The 19512-nt window shown below is 36.0% G+C and overlaps 1 protein-coding gene across 1 annotated transcript; it reads right to left on the bottom strand.

Annotated features, from left to right (window-relative positions):
• Window positions 1-9451: 9451 nt before the first annotated feature.
• On the bottom strand, window positions 9452-11220 carry LOC135083644 (uncharacterized). The gene is made up of 3 exons (XM_063978349.1): window positions 11003-11220; window positions 10505-10757; window positions 9452-9932 (listed from the first exon to the last, which is right to left on the bottom strand). Exons 1-3 carry the CDS (start codon window positions 11129-11131, stop codon window positions 9559-9561), a joined length of 756 nt encoding a protein of 251 aa, XP_063834419.1. The 5' UTR covers window positions 11132-11220; the 3' UTR covers window positions 9452-9558.
• Window positions 11221-19512: the final 8292 nt, after the last annotated feature.

The following is a 19512-nucleotide window of genomic DNA, read 5'->3' as shown; positions in this document are numbered from 1 at the left end:
TCAAATCACTTGCACTTTCTTTGCAATTAATAAATAAAATCTTCACATTATGAGGAGGTGATCAGGTGACTCAATAAGTTTATGAGTACAGATTAATATATACTCAACATCAAATAAACCGCACCTTCCGCCACGCGAACTTTAACGATTTTCTTCTGACACAATCATGGTGTCCCAACAATATTGGTGTTATTTGAAAGCCCAATAAATATCCTTAAAGAAAAGCACATTTAATTTCTTAATAAATGATTAACATATACCATAAATGTGACTTGAAAAAATACCTCATTTTGGGCCCACCTATGGGATCAATTAGACCAATTTTTATGGTTATAAAACCAAATAATGATTTCACGTGTCCTCTTTAACAGATGGATAGCGATTAATCACAACTTAACAGTTTTATAGCCATAAAAGTTGGTTCTAGCGTCACTACCTATTTTTTTAAGAAGTGACTCTGGATCCTTCTAAAGACACATTTTTGGGGTAAAAACCTTTCCTTTAATGAAATGAAGGTTAGACTAGGCTTTTAAATGGTGACAATATTGGTGGGAAGTGGGGATGCATACGTTTGAAAATGCTTGTCGCGGGAGGTGCGATTTATTTGATGTCGAGTGTAGTTACTCTGTGTAGAGCTATAGGCTAGACCTACGCTTAGCTCAGTCAGTGCCTGAGTTAGGTATGGGAGCGACACGGGAGGGTGTTTTGTAACATCGAACGTCAGCAAAACTTCAGATGTGCTTCAGATTTGTATGCGTCACGTCATAATATTATGTCAATGTCACCCCTCCCGTGCCGTTCCCCTACCTCAGGCAGTGACTGAATTAAGCGCTAAAAAGCTCTAGACAGACATAACCGATTTAAATCAATAATAATAATAATTAGTGAAATGTGTACCGTAGCGTTTCAAAGGCAAAGTACACTCGACGTCAAATAAATCGCACCTCCCGCGACTTAACTTCTGTGAGATACATTAGGTTTATTAACAGTTTTTATAGTTATTATCTATGTACATCAAACGAGTGATAATTTCCCACTGATCTAAAGTAATAACTATACTTCAAATCAAAACAAACACAATATGTCATTTATCTTCGATGTTTCAGAGCGGATATTTCAAAATTATGCCTTCCGTCCATCGATTAGGTTGTGTGAACGAATACTTATCGATTAGATTAGAGAGAAGGAAATGGCATAGAAGTGTCAGGAATATTTGATACTAGCCATGTACTCGCTACTTCATTATTTGTGTGGAAATCGATTTGTAACCGATTAACTGCAACATCATTTCAAGTAACTACTACAAATATAACGACACATTCTACAGGGACTAACTATCAAGATTTGCATTAAATCGCATTACGAATCGAAGTAAAATACATTGTTTTAAGCTTTCATCGTCACTAACATTTAATAATTATCTCACCCGCAAGTTTCCTCAGTTACTCCGTGACTAATATCGGAAACTTAAAATTAAGGTATACTACATAGTAAATGGTTTTCAGGTTTTTTTTGTATGATGTACAGAAAACAGCACAACATGCTAAAAACTTAGGCATCATCAGTTATTCTATGACAAATATTTTCCGCTGCTCTTAAACAAAACTAACTCAATGTTATGTGTTTGTTAAAGTCTCACGTACTTGGTATTTATTACATCGTCATAAAAATAATGCTTTTTGTTTTATATTTTGTATATAAAACAAAAAGCATTTGTGTACAGTTTTATAACGCAATTCGAGATATGAAACTATTTCTGCGCTTTCTTCGGTCATAGTAGTTTCCTCTACATCATTTTCACTTTTAATGTGACTGTTTTCTAGAGCTAAATTTAATAAAATCCATTACAATTTCACTGTTCTTATAATGAAATGAAAATCATCAGCGTCAGGTAGTTCATTTTATTAAAGTTTGTTCCTTTTCAGTTATGTTTGTCTGAAAGTGCTGTTAGGGCCTAAAAGATAACACGTAAAGTTTTTGGCGTTAATACGAGTAACTGCCAAAATATTAGTCTAAACGGACAAAATAATTTTGATTTTGAAAGGACTGAAGGAAGGAGCACGACTTTACTTAATTTAACACAAGCAAATGGAGGATTTGTCCTAAACTCCCTACGCTGGCCGTACGGGTTGGAGAGGCATGTTCACACATAATGTGTCCTTAACGCCCGTAATGCCAAATGTTGGTCTCGAAGCGCTGGTAGGGTAAAAAGATTATGAGACATGTAGAGGCTCCTTAAGAGCAAAATGACGATTTGTAAGAACTATTTATTAGGCAAAGTACACTCGACGTCAAATAAATCGCACCTCCCGCGACAAGCACTTTCAAACGTATGCATCCCCACTTCCCACCAATATTGTTACCATTTAAAAGCCTAGTTCTAAACTTTATTTCATTGAAGGAAATATTTTTGCCCCAAAATTGTAACTTTAGAAGGATCCAGAGTCACTTGATCAAAAAATAGGTAGTTACGCTTGAGCCAACTTTTATGGCTATAAAACCGTTAAGTTGGAATTAATCGCTATCCATCTGTTAAAGAGGACACGTGAAATCATTATTTATTTTTATAACCATAAAAATTGGTCTAATTGATCCCAGAGGTGAGCCCAAAGTGAGGTCTTTTTTCAAGTTACATTTATGGTATATGTTAATCATTTATTAAGAAATTAAATGTGTTTTTCTTTAAGGATATTTATTGGGCTTTCAAATAACACCAATATTGTTGGGGCACCATGATTGTGTCAGAAGAAAATCTTTAAAGTTCGCGTCGCGGAAGGTGCTGTTTATTTGATGCTGTTGATTTTAAATTGACGTTAATTCCAAAAACACCATCAAAGCCAACATACTTAAATTATATCTACCATCTGGAACTTTCTAGAAGTTCAGATCATATCTCACACTTGACATTAAGAAGAAAGCCGTAACCGGTGCAATGCCTCCAAACTAATTGCATTACGTATCAGTACAGAAACACCGCCTCTCTGAGGTAAGCATAACAAATTACTATGTTAATGTGGTCATTGTTCTTTGGATGAAGTACTGTAGTAAGTTTATTATAGACTGGCACCTTAAAAGCTTGTTTCAAATTCAAATTCAAATTTTTATTTGCACAATTTTGGGTAAACATAATGGTTTGAAATTATAAAGTTCAATATGAGTTTAGATGTTTTGCTGTGCCCTTGTAGTCATATTATGTTATCTCTAACAGCACCACTATTAAAAAAAATTATGTAACATGCAACAAATAATTTCAATTAAATTATATTTAAGAATAATTGTGATGAAGAATGGTCTAGGTATCGACTGCTGATTCATGAGGATGCTAGTTTAATAAACGTTTTGAGTTAATGGTTTTGATGTTTGGCAACTCCTTTTACTTGTAATCTTATTTGAGAGATATATTAGAAAATTGGAGAATTATTTAACCGTAATTACTTTTGTCCTTTCATACTGGTAAATAAAATAATAGGATAATAAATTAATAGGGATTTCTTTTTATTGAAAACTAGCTGACCCGGCGAACTTTGTTCCGCCTTAATGGCAATAAATAAACAGACTTTTTTTTTATTTCGAACGGGATAAAAAGTATCCTATGTCCTTCTCCTGGCTCTAAACTACCTCCCTGACAATTTTCAGCTAAATCGGTTCAGCCGTTCTTGAGTTATAAGCGAAGTAACTAACACGACTTTCTTTTATATATATAGATATAGATTCCAAGAAATGTTCCAACCAAATGACGTTTACTGTTGACTCTTTGACTATTACTTTCCTTGAAAAAACAAAAACTTTAACTTAAAACATTTATTCTCAGTTAAAAAAAGTATAATTCAAAGCAACGCACCAATACTGACTGACCTCACTAAATCACCTTGCTTGGTAGAGTCACTGTTACAACTCCGAAATCATTCATTTTTTCTTAATTGTTATGTGCATGTACACTCACAAGTAAAGCCCACTCGCCTTCATGAGTTGCAAGAACTATACCTAAGTATTTGAAAGTGTGGCCAGCAACTTTGGTAATTTATTTCTTTGTATGAGCTGAAACTGAAACTTCAATCATAGCGTTAGATTTCATCATCGTCATCAGGTCATAGTCTCTACTGCAGGAGCACCCTCTCTAATTTACCAGTCGTAAGTGGAGAATTTGACCTATAAATCTCTACGCTGGCCAGGCTGCAGCGAGTATCGAAAATAGTAACAAATTATGATCCTGAATGTTCGTTCGCAAGCAGAATGTTGCTCACGTACATTCGCAGGAATTTGCTCGTATACGTCAAAATTACACATCTCAGTTCCAGCTACCCATTTCGTTTTTTCTCTCACTCTCATCAAATGGCGATTCTTTGTGATAGAACGAAACAACATGACTGGAAATGGGTAGCTGGAACTGTGGCCCATAGTACGTGGACATTGATTTGGAGTTTTATCTTTCACATTAACTTCTGTGAGATACATTAGGTTTATTAACAGTTTTTATAGTTATTATCTATGTACATCAAACGAGTGATAATTTCCCACTGATCTAAAGTAATAACTATACTTCAAATCAAAACAAACACAATATGTCATTTATCTTCGATGTTTCAGAGCGGATATTTCAAAATTATGCCTTCCGTCCATCGATTAGGTTGTGTGAACGAATACTTATCGATTAGATTAGAGAGAAGGAAATGGCATAGAAGTGTCAGGAATATTTGATACTAGCCATGTACTCGCTACTTCATTATTTGTGTGGAAATCGATTTGTAACCGATTAACTGCAACATCATTTCAAGTAACTACTACAAATATAACGACACATTCTACAGGGACTAACTATCAAGATTTGCATTAAATCGCATTACGAATCGAAGTAAAATACATTGTTTTAAGCTTTCATCGTCACTAACATTTAATAATTATCTCACCCGCAAGTTTCCTCAGTTACTCCGTGACTAATATCGGAAACTTAAAATTAAGGTATACTACATAGTAAATGGTTTTCAGGTTTTTTTTGTATGATGTACAGAAAACAGCACAACATGCTAAAAACTTAGGCATCATCAGTTATTCTATGACAAATATTTTCCGCTGCTCTTAAACAAAACTAACTCAATGTTATGTGTTTGTTAAAGTCTCACGTACTTGGTATTTATTACATCGTCATAAAAATAATGCTTTTTGTTTTATATTTTGTCATCCCATGACAGTTTTATAACGCAATTCGAGATATGAAACTATTTCTGCGCTTTCTTCGGTCATAGTAGTTTCCTCTACATCATTTTCACTTTTAATGTGACTGTTTTCTAGAGCTAAATTTAATAAAATCCATTACAATTTCACTGTTCTTATAATGAAATGAAAATCATCAGCGTCAGGTAGTTCATTTTATTAAAGTTTGTTCCTTTTCAGTTATGTTTGTCTGAAAGTGCTGTTAGGGCCTAAAAGATAACACGTAAAGTTTTTGGCGTTAATACGAGTAACTGCCAAAATATTAGTCTAAACGGACAAAATAATTTTGATTTTGAAAGGACTGAAGGAAGGAGCACGACTTTACTTAATTTAACACAAGCAAATGGAGGATTTGTCCTAAACTCCCTACGCTGGCCGTACGGGTTGGAGAGGCATGTTCACACATAATGTGTCCTTAACGCCCGTAATGCCAAATGTTGGTCTCGAAGCGCTGGTAGGGTAAAAAGATTATGAGACATGTAGAGGCTCCTTAAGAGCAAAATGACGATTTGTAAGAACTATTTATTAGTCTAAACAAATAAAGAAATTTTGACTTTGACTTTTTGACTTCGTATTCCCAAACATTACTATGAGGTCTCAGTGCGCGTGGACGCACAGAGTCATACACGAATCAATCACAGAGCTTTATTCAACGCTGTGCGTTCGATTTGCTGCTTCACTTAAGCAAGCATCGTTTGTGACTTGTATATTATCACCTTTGGGACACTTATGAGAAGAGTAGGTTAGTAACTAGTGGTTCTATTTTATTCTCCTGGAACCAAACGGCTAACTATTAAAAGGGCATAGAATTCCCGTGCGGGAATCGAACTCGTGACCCAACGCTGCTCGTGTAAGCTTAGCACGATTTCTTCGACAGCAAATAGAGCGTGAAGGATGTGGATTTCACTGAATCAGTTTTGTTTTCATCTTTGCTAAAGGGACTGCTGTTTCTTATATTAGTTTAAATCATTATAAAATAAATTGATATTAACTTCGAACTCCTTAATTTAATTGCGGGTGCAATGACAGTTAACTTTTCCCCGGGACAAACTTAACTGGTTGGCTTTTTTGGTGGTCAAGTAGTCCTGGCTACATTGTAGCGGTGGGAACGAGAGGTGGGATTAGTCCCATTCTTTATATTAATTAAGATATGGTTTCTTGAAAAAGGAATCAATAAGTTTTTATCGGTCTTAATAGATTAATTTTATGTCTTTATTTTTCTGATAATAAGATTGATCTCTTGTTTCTCCTCTTCAAGTATTTATTTATTTATTTATTTAAACTTTAATGCCAAAATAAATTTTTACATAAGGCGAACTTAATGCATTTTGTAACATTTTAAGTATTTTGTAACAAAACCGTGAATTTAAATGCAATTTAGTCTGGATCAAAATTCATCATCTAGATCATTCCAGATTGACCAGTTGATAGCAGTGTGCATCCAGCGCTTTCTGCTTTTGTGAGGTCGTCAGTCCACCTTAACATTTATTAGCACGTCATAAAACCAACATTGAAAATAAATACTTATCTTACATTATATAGCAACGAAACGTGCACACCTACATTTCATCAATTCTTGAAGACCAATAACCCCCATAATTATCCATTCTGGAAAACCTAAGTTTAATTAATTAACTTTGACAGAGTACGCTTAATTAAAGTAACTGGACAATAAACCCAATCTTCCATATAAATAGGTTACGTTTGGATGGCTATAATTATGCTGTCTTAGTTTTTATAAGCTGTAAGAAACTGGACTGGAATTGATTCATGTGGAAAATCACTTTATTGCCTACTTACCGTAATGACTATGCAGAAGTAACAAAGTATTTAGTAGGTTAAGTTAGGTCAGCAAGCTCTTGGCCTGCATCTCACCTGATGGAAAGTGATGATTAAGCCGAAGGTGGAATCGAGCTTCACCCGGAATCCTCGACCACAGAGGAACTGGGTAGGTACTTACCCCTAACTAACGAGGGAAGTCGAATCTTAACTTCGAACTCCTCCTATGTTTTTCTGATTAATTTCGACGCAGGTCCAATGACAGTTTAACTTTCTCCCGGGACAAACTTGACCTTCACTGGTTGGGTTTTTATTGGCGGTCAAGTTGTAGATCCTGGCTACACAGGAGTTGCAGCGGTGGGAACGAGAGGTGGGAATAGTCCCGTACTTACCTACCTCTAATTACCGGAACAGAACAATGCGACCATTTTATCTTAGCCTGTCACCATAATCAAAATGAATATTGTCGTTATGACGACAGACTTAGATCAAATGGTGGTAGCTTGCCAGGCTCCACCACTAACCAAATCGAACAGAAAATTCTGCCCCCACTGGGAATCGAACCCGGGATCTCTGGGTCTGAAGCAGGTGGTCTTTCTACTAGACCACAGAGGCGGGTAGCAATTTTATAAATACAGAATCAGTGAGATCAAAGTATCTCGTACATCAGTACTTCGAATTTAATTCGGTAATAGCTGCAAGGGCAATTTCACTCAATAACAATAAGTGTAATTTAAAAAAACCTTAATATCACCAGCGTATCATTATCTTTTCTAAAGCTTTGTTTTGAGGTGTCAGCTGTCTATTTATACGTCATTCTTATTGTAACAGTATAATTTTGTATTGTTATTTAATAACAGTTGATTATAAGTAGCGAGGTTGAGAGCCTCTTTAGAACAATATACTGTAGGTAGCTATGTTTTATTGTGGAGAAAAGTTATCGTACTTTGAAATCGAAAGTTTGAAATCCGCAAGGCGCAATTCATGAATAATACCTAATAATAAAAAGAAGGTAAGTATTATTAAATATAAATTCAACAGTAATGTGTTATAGATTTTAAAGAATAGCAAGCAATTTAACTAAAATACTCGTAAGTCAGTTATCACTCTATTGTCACCTAAATGAGCTAGCAGCCATGTTTGTAAAGAAAAAAACTATCATCAATTTTCTGGATAAATCAACCATTTCACACAAAATGTCAGCAATTCTAGAGTGACATTAACAATGTATTTTATGATTTCTCTTTGTCATAGCGAAAGCTAAGTCCCTGATGCTATCAGCTGGATCGTTCAAATCGCTTGGACGTAAATCATACTTATCTCTGATCGATATAGAGTGTCTTTTGTTCTATAGACGTGTTTCCATCTAATTTGATTACAGATTAATCGCTAAACAACTGGCCATTAAGAACATAAAAAAAGTTCGGTTAAGTAATCATCTGCTTAAACTTTTTTATCTGTGTTGCGTTCATAAAGGAGGATTGTGTTTTGTTTTACAGCCAGTTATAAAATTAAAAGCATTACATTCTCCTTGTGATTCAACAGATGATGTTTGTTTTTTTAAATTAAGCAGTGTTGTTAAAGAATTAAAAGTAAACATTTGAATTTCGAAACTGAATAAGGTAATTGTTAATTACTGCGGTCAGCTGAGTACCTTCACTCTCAATGGAGACGAAATTAGTCGAAATCTCGAGAAACCCATATAGAAAGTGGAGCCTTTAATGAAATCTGCTTAAAACCAGTTTTGGACTGTTAACGAATAGTGGTCCGGTATGTAAGAAATCTCTCTTGACGCCTAATAATCATATAGTGATATAAAAATGTGGAACATACATAAATATGCATATTAGAGAGCCCCAAACCGGACTTAGCGACATGTCCGGAACTGGTGATCGGTAAAATACGGCTTTTAATCAATTTTATTAGCTATTAAATAAAAGAAAGTGAAAAATAATGGACTTGTTTACAAAATAGCTGTGCCTTCGGCCAAATGAGCACCGATTGCGTCTGATCTTTAAAGATACCATAAAGATTTCGCTTTCTTTGTAAGTAATAATAATGTATACGATCGTACAAGATCGATATGTCATTACGTACACTTTGTAACTTTCGTTTTTAAGGTTCACTTGTCATAAATCATTCTTTGTAATCTTGTGAAGTGTCAGTCAATTTACAGTTTTCTCACCACTTTTTTAATGATTATAGAGAGGTGTATCGTTAATTTACTAACTTATGAGGAATCATGAAGGTTTTTAGTGATTTAAGGCAATTTTGCGTGTCGTACAACATAAGTATAGCAGTTAGACAAATAATTATCGTTTATTATGTTGTTAATTTATCAGTCTAGTTTGTGTTTCAATAAAAATACTCATGACTACACAATTTATTATTATTTGATAGTTCATAACCTTTCGTTTACTGTGACACAATGACTACTGTAACTAGCAATAAGACAACACCGTAAATTCAATTCGTTTATTAAAGATAATGGCAATAAATTAATAATAAATAAAATAAATAAGTCTTTGTACAACAGAGGTTAAATTCGGCTATGCCCATTTGGTCTATCTACTTATTGTGGGAGTAGGCACTGTAGGCCAGGTTTTGGGCTTCGTCGAGGTTCTTGTTCCAGTCAGAGCCGTAGCTGGAGTAGCCACCACCACCATGGCCATGGCCGACGTCATGGGAGACGTGTTCTACGTGGACAGGGTGGTGAGATTCGTGGTGGTGAGCATGGGGAACCACTTCGTAGGTGGTCTTCGCGGTGTCGTGTTTGAGGCACCAGGCCACGAAGAGGATGACGGCGAGGACTAAGGCAATCTTGGCGGTGGCGAGAGCTTTGAGGGCGATGAGCTTGACGATGAAGAGCTTTCCGAGGAGGATCTTGGCGCCGAGAAGACCGATGATACCGCCCATACCGCTGTTCTTCTTCTTGCCACGGCCTGAAATACAAAAACATTCATGAAATGCGAATTTTTTGGAGCTTTCTACCCTTGCAAAAGCGCTTTTGAAGAGCTAGCTTATTTGCAGAAAATAAATCACTTTTATGGCTTTTAAAGTAAAATATCTTATTTACGTTGATAAACTTGGGTAATTAATAAAACACTTTTGATATTCGCTATAAAGATAAAAATGTATTTTTAAGATGGGAAGTGATAATAATATAATCGATTCATGGATTGCATAATTTTTAAAATTATTAATTGATCCAAGGATTCACTGAACCGAAATTGTGTAATTTTAATTAGATCTACACGAATTTACGATCCCAAAGATACAATTTACGAGAAATACTATGAATAGCAAGTCAATAATTAATTTGAAAGTTAAAATCATACACAAACATTACTCAAATTGAAACTTAATTCATGAACATCGTTGTTCATAAGTTATTTTGTAATTACTTGCGTTATCTGCAGAAGTTTCAATAAAATTATCAGATTAACATTTGCGATGTTAATACAACGAGTATTCGCTTGCTAATTTATTAATTGATAAATAAAAGATAACTAACCTTCATCGAGAGACCTCTGCAGGGTCTCCTTATCGGCCTGGTTCATCTTGACCTCCAAGGCGTGGGTCTCGAAGAGACTGACGACTCCGTCCATGAGCCTGTAGTTGACCTCCAGGTCTCTGGCTGACTCGTCCACAGGGAGGGCATCGAGCTTCTTAGCCCTCTTGTCAGGGTCACCCTTAAAGACGATTCCTTCGGCGATGGTGATGCTGCGAGACGCCCTCAGGTTGTCAACGATCCTTAACAGTTTCTCCTGAAATTCGAATTTTGGAATTAGAATTTTGAATTTAAGTTTAGAATCATTTTGAATTTTGAATATGGATTGAGATGAGTTCGAATTAGAATCTAAAGAGTTTGGTTATGTTTACAAAAGTTAAAATAAATGCTAAAAGTTATCTCAGAAACGAGTGAAATTAAAGTCCTCGGAACTCGATACCGCACACACTGAAACACGTTCCATTCACTGTTACACTTTCACTTAATAATTGAATTATGAACCTTAACACATAGGGTGTAGTCCCCTCTGCAGTCCTTGACGAAATTGATGGCCGTCTCCAGGGTCCTGTCACTGTCATCTGCGTACGCGCAAGCCAGAACGGCGAGGGCGAAAACGAAAGTGATCTTCATCTTTTTTTAATTTAAAAACTTTTTCTCACTGGCCGAATTATTGTTTTTCTGACATCGAGTGATGTCAAGTTATGTTTGGCGTGGTAGCGGGCATGCCATACAGTTTTATCGGATCCCCCCCCACCGCATTCTATGTTATGCTCATACGGCGGGCGGTTCATCTAGGTTAAGATAAAATCCGAGTCAGTTTAGACCCTAATGTTTATGTAAATAGGTTCGTTTTGACAAATATTCGATCGTGTGTAGGGTCACAGATTAGGTATGATTTTGAGGACATAGACATAATATTAAATATTTTAGCGGAATTTATGGTAATGATAATTTTCTAATTTGAAATCATAGAGCTCAGTCAATGAGCTTTTACTAAAGAAGCGTGATTATTAATCCTTTGGTAGCAGGTTCGTTTAGTTTTATTCAGCTAAATTAATAAACTAACCAATAACATCAAAATATATTTAAGTTTTTAAAATTAATTACATAAAATATTCGATTAAGTTTTGGAATATTGAAAATAATTCAGGCTTATTCAACATAAAACTTTATTCATGGCTCATTTGAAATTATTTTTGTCACATCACCTGTGAAATTTTGAATAATTTTGTAATTAATTTTCATCAAAGCTTTTTAGAATAAAAAGGAGCTTTCAAAGCAAATATAAACTTCTTTGTGTTAAACTAATATTTATACATAGGTCATTAACTTTTGCTTAAATTAGCCACAAGTTGCAACATTATGTAAATTAATCACTTTAATTATAATTAGACAAATAGCTTTCACTTGAAGATAATAATAGATAAATATAAAGATATAAGTTAAATTTTGGGAAATTTGCATTTTTTATTAATAGAACAGGCGAAATAACTCATTAATTCAATTACACAACTAGACATCCACCTGATTGTATGTACGTAAATAAAAACTAGTTCGACAAGATAATATGAGTAAATAGAAATTGGCAGCTAAAATAACTGGTTCCCATTCTGAAAAAGCATCCGATTCTCAAGTTTATGTAACGGTCGTTAACATTTTTTCAAAAGAAATTTTAATGGTATATTTCTTTGGATTACGCTCGTTATTATGATATCGCGTTTTATAATGGGTTTTGTATGACTTAGCGAGTATGATAGTGTTTTTTTTACAAGTATAATGTGTTAATTTGATTAGCTGATAGTTGAGTTGTATGTAAAAACATTCGAATGACATGAGTGTGTTATTTTAAAAAAATACGGTTATAGAGTACTCCTTCTCGTTTTAAACTCACTACATTTGAAAGGGCTAAAATCAAACCATAAACGAGTTTTCAGAAGTATTTTCAGCTCTTTTATTAAGTACTGTAACTTCTGTGTAGCCAAGATCCGTAACATGGCCATCAATGACAACAGAGAAATTTAAAAGTAAGAAAGGATTGCTAATTGTCTTGGAATTCATTACTAATCCAAAATTCATCATTGTAGGTCGCACTGTAATGAAGTGATATTTTATTAAGGGCTGGTTTTTCAATCGTCAGATATTTTTTAACTGAAGAATAACCCTATCATTATGACATATTATACTAAGGGCTGATTTTTCAATCGTCAGATATCTTTTAACTGAAGAATGACCTTGTCATTTTGACATATTCCCCATACTAAAACTGTCAATGTGCCTAACTTATTCTTCAGTCAAAAGTTATCTGACGATTGAAAAATCTGCCCTAAAACAGTCAATGTGCCAAACTTATTCTTCAGTTGAAAGTTATCCGACGATTGAAAAATCAGCCCTAAGATGGGTATTGCTAATTCAAAAACTAGTTAGCGGGATTATTGTTCGTCTTAACCTTCTTTTTAACCGACTTTTAAAAAACGGTGGTTCTCAGTTTCACCTGAATTTTGTATGTTTGTTCGCGATTCTGTTTACTTGTGCCTGTGAGCTGTGTTTATTTTTTATCATTATCCTTCTGTAAGCCCGTTGTAGTTTTAACTAAAACGAGGGACCGATAAAAAAGGTGTTTTGAATCTTTTTACAATGATGGTGTCAAGGATAATTTAGTAAGTGATAATGAAATAAAACTGCATTAATTTGATAACCAAGATCAATCGATGCCCACATCTGGAATAAAGCCCGGATATAACCTCTTCTTTGGTCATTTCCAATATATCGCTGATTGTGATCATATCATAATTTACTATAGCCAAATATAGGTGAGTATCGTTACTATCGCTATCCAGTTTGTTCATTGGAGATTAATGCTCTTTATTAAGGTCAGCGTCCGCCCGCGACTTCGTACGCGTGGATCCCGTTTTACCCCCTTAGGGGTGGAGTTTCGTAAAATTCTTTCTTAGCGGATGCCTACGTCATAACATCTACCTGCATGCCAAATTTCAGCCCGATCCGCCCAGTGGTTGGGGCTGTGCGTTGATAGATCACTATGTCAGTCAGTCAGACAGTCACCTTTGAGTTATATCCTGCATTACTGGATCCCGTAAAACTGCATTATCGTGGGAACGAGCCGTTACAGTAACAAATAGACACATAAATCACGCATTTCTGTCAAACTACCCACGAAAACGTAACCATTTTGATACAGTTCAAAACTTATTGTTTATAGGTAGTCACTTATACCATATTAAATAACACTTTATCCAATTTCAAATGGCCGTTGAAAATATTTGGAAGAAAGTTTCGCTATGAAACAATTACTCGGCTCGTGATATATTGTTAATGTTAAAAAGAGATGAGAGTATATTTTCGTATTGTGGATGAAAGAGATGAATAGTAACACATAATCGATCGATATCGAAAGTTAGATGTGAATGAAGATGACAGCAGACCGTTATGGAACCTTTACACCCGACTACATTTTACACGTTTCTTAATTTAACTGTCAGTCAAATGGAGTGACCACTTCCAAGTTTGACAGATGTGTGTTTTATGAACAGTGACATTTTTAAGTAACTCAAATTCAAAATTTATTTATTGGAAACAAGATTTGTACATGAAAAAGCGTGTACAATAATAGCCGCAATAGTTTCAGAAAACTGTGGTGCGACTACTAACGCCCACTTCCGTAAAAATATTCCATAAACATATTACTTTACTACCTTTTACTACCTTGTGTAGAATGTTTTTAGACAATGTAAATTCAGTTATCGTTTCGAGTACCTACACTATGTACACTACCTACACTTTCATCAAAGTAGCAGAGCTTTTAAAAAGCGGACTTACTGAAAGCTACGGAATGAAATGAAAATGTTATGATCCTGTAGACACATTTTTGGAAGTTTTTTTTTTTTAGCTAGACAAGGTCTTCTAAGTGGGTTACACTTAGAGGTACATTATTATGAAGAATCGGTTGTTTCATTCAACTAAAGGAAGATCACTACAGGTTATGGCTTCCCTTAAGGATTTCCATGGTCGTGCGGTATCTGCAATCTGCATTCAGTTGCGTCCCGCAACCTTCATTAGATGATTTTTGTTCGTTCGTTTGTTTCAACCAAATGACGTCCACTGCTGGACAAAGGCCTCCCCCAAGGATTTCCATAATGACCGGTCCTGCGCTGCCTGCATCTAGCTCTTTCCACGACCTTCACCAGATCATCGGTCCACCTAGTGTTTCCTTTACCAAACCTGAAAGCCAGATATTTTTTAACGTTAACCTAACACGTTATTAACTTTACTTACGATTGCAATTATTAGATGTCAGTTTTCAAATAAGTCTTGACTTATGGTCCTATGTCCCCCAGATGGGGCAGAGGGCGTCCACAACAGTCCTCCATCGCGTTCGGTCTTGAGCTATGTGTTTGATCTCGCTCCAAGTCTTGCCGATCTTCTTCGCCTCGCCTCGCCTCGTTTGCGTTTTCAAATAAGTGGCATGTACATATTTCTATATTTTTTATTTCTATTAAGGGTGGATTCGACCAAACAAGAGTAAATATTAATCTCAGAATAAATCGTCAGTTTTGACATATTTCCCATACTGAAACTGTCAATATGCCAGTTATACCAGGAGTTATTCTCGGATAAAAGTTTGGTCGAATCGGGCCTAAGTCACACTTATATTTCTTGAGAATAAATTATATTCTCAACAATAATTGAATTCTAACGTGTGAAACGTAACGATAATCGTACAGTGTAAACGGACCCAATGGCGCAATATGGGCAAATTTTTGAAACTCACCGTTAACACGAGCGCTGTGTTGCACAGCATGCGACTTTCGTTTTTTTCGTTCATCTCACTTTCAATGGCATCTACCGTGGGGCTTTTGGATTTCCCGCTTTCTTAAAAAGGGTAGGTTATGGTTTATTATCTACATATCCTTGTTCGTTGGTCGTTTCAGCTAAATGACGTCCACTGCTGGACAAAGGCCTCCAAGGATTTCTATAACGACCGGTCCTGCGCTGCCCGCATCCAGGCACCTACCGTAACCTTCACCAGATAGTCGGACCACCTAGTTTAAGTACTACGTCTTACGGACCGTGGTCGCCACTCGAGAACTTTTCTGCCCTAACGGCCACCATCGCGAGCTAGGTGCCAAAGAGTTATATTTTAATGGTGAAAGAATTTTACAAAACGATTCAGTAGTTTCGGTGCCTACTAATATCAAATCTTTCCTCTTTAGGCTGAGTTGCACCAACTTCCTTTAACCGTAATAATAGCAAGTGTTTTTGTATGGAATTTGACAGAATTTTGACGTTTGTTAGAGTTAATGTAGGATGGTGAAACTCAGCCTCTTATTATTTAGTGTAGAGAAAATTAAATATCTTTCATTTTTAATTTTATGAGGTTGTCAGTCCATCGAGCAGAGGATCATCCTAAGGTACGTTTGCCGAAACGTGGTCTCTGTTCATCTCACCAGTCCTTCTTACATGCAATCTGTCAAATGGATGAAAACATAGGCATTTTGTAAGCCAATTTGTTTCACAATCGCTACATTACTTTTTACGACGGGATCATTCTAACCAAACATTGACACAATTTTTCATTACACCATTAATTAAAAACTTTTGTTCATCTAAATGAAAGTTAATTTACTCAAACAATGGTGAAGCCATGGGAGAGTGTTAGTATTATTTTCTTTAGTCTATTGTTACCATCGAAATTCATGGTTAAATTTTTTCTTCTTCAAAATCATCGTAATGTTATTTAAGTGTGATAACACCATTGTTCGTGTTTTCCCTTACTTATGTTACGAGTGTGTGTTTGTAATGAGAGAACTATTGCTGCTAATTTGGTTTAAGTATCTTTTGTGATAATATTCAATTCAACGAAGTGCAAGGGACAGGATGAAACGTATTCCCAACGCTTAAAGTCTATGATGATTTTAAAGATTCGTTCGTTTGTTTCAGCCGAAAGACGTCCACTGCTGGACAAAGGCCTCCCCCAAGGATTTGCACAAAGATCTAGGCACCTCCCGCGACCTTCACCAGATCGTCGGTCCACATAGTGGGAGGCCTGTTCACACTACGACTTCCGGCTCGTGGTCGCCACTCGAGAACTTTTCTGTGATTGAAATTTTAATATGATTTCTTATATTGTACTAAACAGACGTTGGAAAAGCAATTAGGTAGGTAAATACTATTACATGAACGTTTCTACTTAGGACAAGCTGAAAAACACCATCAAGATGCTGAAAAGCCAAGGCCTTCCTCACCGTGGCTCACGACATACTATGCTGAGTCATTTTGCAATGGACATCGTAATTGCTAGGTGACACAGTTCACTCAACTATTTCTTGTGCTACTCAATACTAATTTATTGCATCCATGGTACCTACTGTTTTAAATTGTTTTTAAATTTATTACAACGGCAGGCACCACATGTCATGCCTACCGTTGTAATAAATATTTATTTCTTTCTTTTTACTTAAACGACCTGGACCATGGTAATATAAAATTCATCTATAGGTACTTTTAGTAAGAATTTCTATGACGGATCATTATATTATGTAGGTAAAGTCGCGTGCAGAAGTAGAGCATATTCCATCCATGTCACCCAGTTTAAGTAAATATAGATAATTTTCCTGCTCCTTGCTAAAAGCCCTAGAGAACTAGCCCCATTCGCATGCCTTCAATGAAATGCCTACAGTCAATTTACTCCACTTAGCCTATTACATTATTATCTGCATGCGTAAGAGTGTATGTGATTAGATTTCAAAGACTTTCGAAGTCTTTACCTATTGTCATTAGTAAGTCATCGACAACATACGAGTATTAGAAGATGACATTTTAAAGAGGTAAGGGTAAGAAGAAAGGGTTGGGGAGACCTATTGTTCACCTGTATAGGGAAGAGTGGGATAGTACTATTCCGAAATAACTAGGTCAACCACTAGGTCGTTGACTGCCAGGACATTTCGGATCGGCTTGACCTCTTGGCGCTGCATAGAGATGTATCTTCACTGTGCATCTTCTATCGAATGTATTACGGGGAGTGCTCCGAAGAATTGTCCGGACTTATTCCTGCCGCCACTTTTCGCCACCGATCAACCCGACAGCACTTCCATCCCCATTACTTAGACGGTTGGCAGTCCACAACAGTACGTTAATCTAGAAACTTCCTGCCCCGTACAACCAAACTGTGGAATGGACTGTCGTCTGCGGTGTTTCCGGACGGATACGACTTGCAAGCTTTCAAGAGGAGAGCGTATCTTCACCTTAAAGGCCGGCAACGCACCTGTAACGCCCCTGGGTCTGCGGGTGTCTATGGGCGACGGTAATTACTTACCATCAGGTGATCCGTCTGCTCGTTTGACTCCTGTCACATAAAAAAAACTGAAATTGCAAAACCGACACAATCCTCTGGTTCATATACAAAAATTTATTAACAAAAAATTGTAAATAATTATACTTAAAGAATCTTCAAATGGCTACAGGGATTCTTTGTGTATCTACTAACCAACCCTCTGCCCAGTATCTTTTAAACTTACTTTTCATTTCATTCACTAACAAACCACTTCAATTTCATCATCCCGCCATAAAATCGACAATATTCATTGATAACTATTAATGGAGTACAGTCACGATTTACCCTTCCATTCGAATTTAGAACTTATTGCTTTGATTTAAGAACTAACCCAAATAAGTATTGAAGTCTTCACATCCGCGTATCATAGGTATAGTTAGGCAAGAGGTCGACGGCCTATTGCGTCGATTTTGCATACTATAATTAAAATTATTGCATCACTAGCGGCCGCCCGCGACTTCATACGCGTGGATCCCGTTTTACCCCCTTAGGGGTTTCGTAAAATCATTTCTTAGCGGATGCCTACGTCATAACATCTACCTGCATGCCAAATTTCAGCCCGATCCGTCCAGTGGTTTTCGCTATGCGTTGATAGATCACTATGTCAGTCACCTTTAAGTATACTATTACTTATTCTGTTCTTTAAGTTAATAGAAGATAGAATAGCTAGCTGTGCAGATTCATTGCCCACTAAGGGCAAAACTGAATGACGTCTTAAGTATGTGATTAGGGGTGTGGTGCAGACATTTTTTTTTTCATTTAGGTGGTATAGAGATCAAACTCTCGATTTGCGAATTGTGAGAACCCTACCTTAAAACAATACCACTGTTTTTATTATTACAAAGAGGAAGATCTTGGCCTGTATCTCACGAGATAGAAAGTAATGATCAGGTCGAAGGCGGAAGCGAGATTCATTAGGAATTCTCAACTGGAGAGGAACTGGCTATGATACCTTCAGGTAGTCTTCGTCGGCCATTTGGTGTAGTGTTTCCGAACGGACTACTACGCCGAGAAGTCCTGGGTTCGATTCCCGACCGGGCAGAAATTGAAATGATGAATTTTAATTTCTGTAATGGGTCTGGGTGTTACTAATACTATGATTTATGTATAATAATATGTATGTATTTATAAAAAAAGTATTTAAGTATGTATATCCGTTGTCTAGTACCCATGGTACAAGCATTGCTTAGTTTGGGACTAGAAGCGTAGTGTAAAATGTCCAAGGATATTTTATTTTTTTATTTTTTTAGGTACTGAAATGAGTTATTTTATAATAGCTTCTGCCCCGTTTTGCCGCGTATATTTCGATGTGTCACTGATCACACAATCTACTGAAAACACAAACAGAGATATTTTCGCATTTATAATATTAGTATGGATTCTACAAATCATCAAGATAACCCAGTTAAATGTGACTAAAATCAGAAAAAAATACAAATCATAAAACGTGCTTCGAATAAAGTCGATCTCACTCAAAGATAAACAGTTAAACACAGCCACTTAGTTTACATAGTAAACGTTTAAATATCGTTATTGTAACCACCACTTTTGCTAACATAATAACTTAATACAAACAGAAAAAGTCGAAAGCAAGTCGAGGTGGTCACAGTCTCATAACTCCTAAGCTCTGAATCTATTAATAATACCACACAAGAAATAAAGT

Source organism: Ostrinia nubilalis, chromosome 24 (genome assembly GCF_963855985.1).
Source record: "Ostrinia nubilalis chromosome 24, ilOstNubi1.1, whole genome shotgun sequence".
NCBI classification, from domain to species: Eukaryota; Metazoa; Arthropoda; class Insecta; order Lepidoptera; family Crambidae; genus Ostrinia; species Ostrinia nubilalis.
Note: the sequence above shows the minus strand (reverse complement) of the source record. Positions and strands in the feature narration are given on the sequence as shown.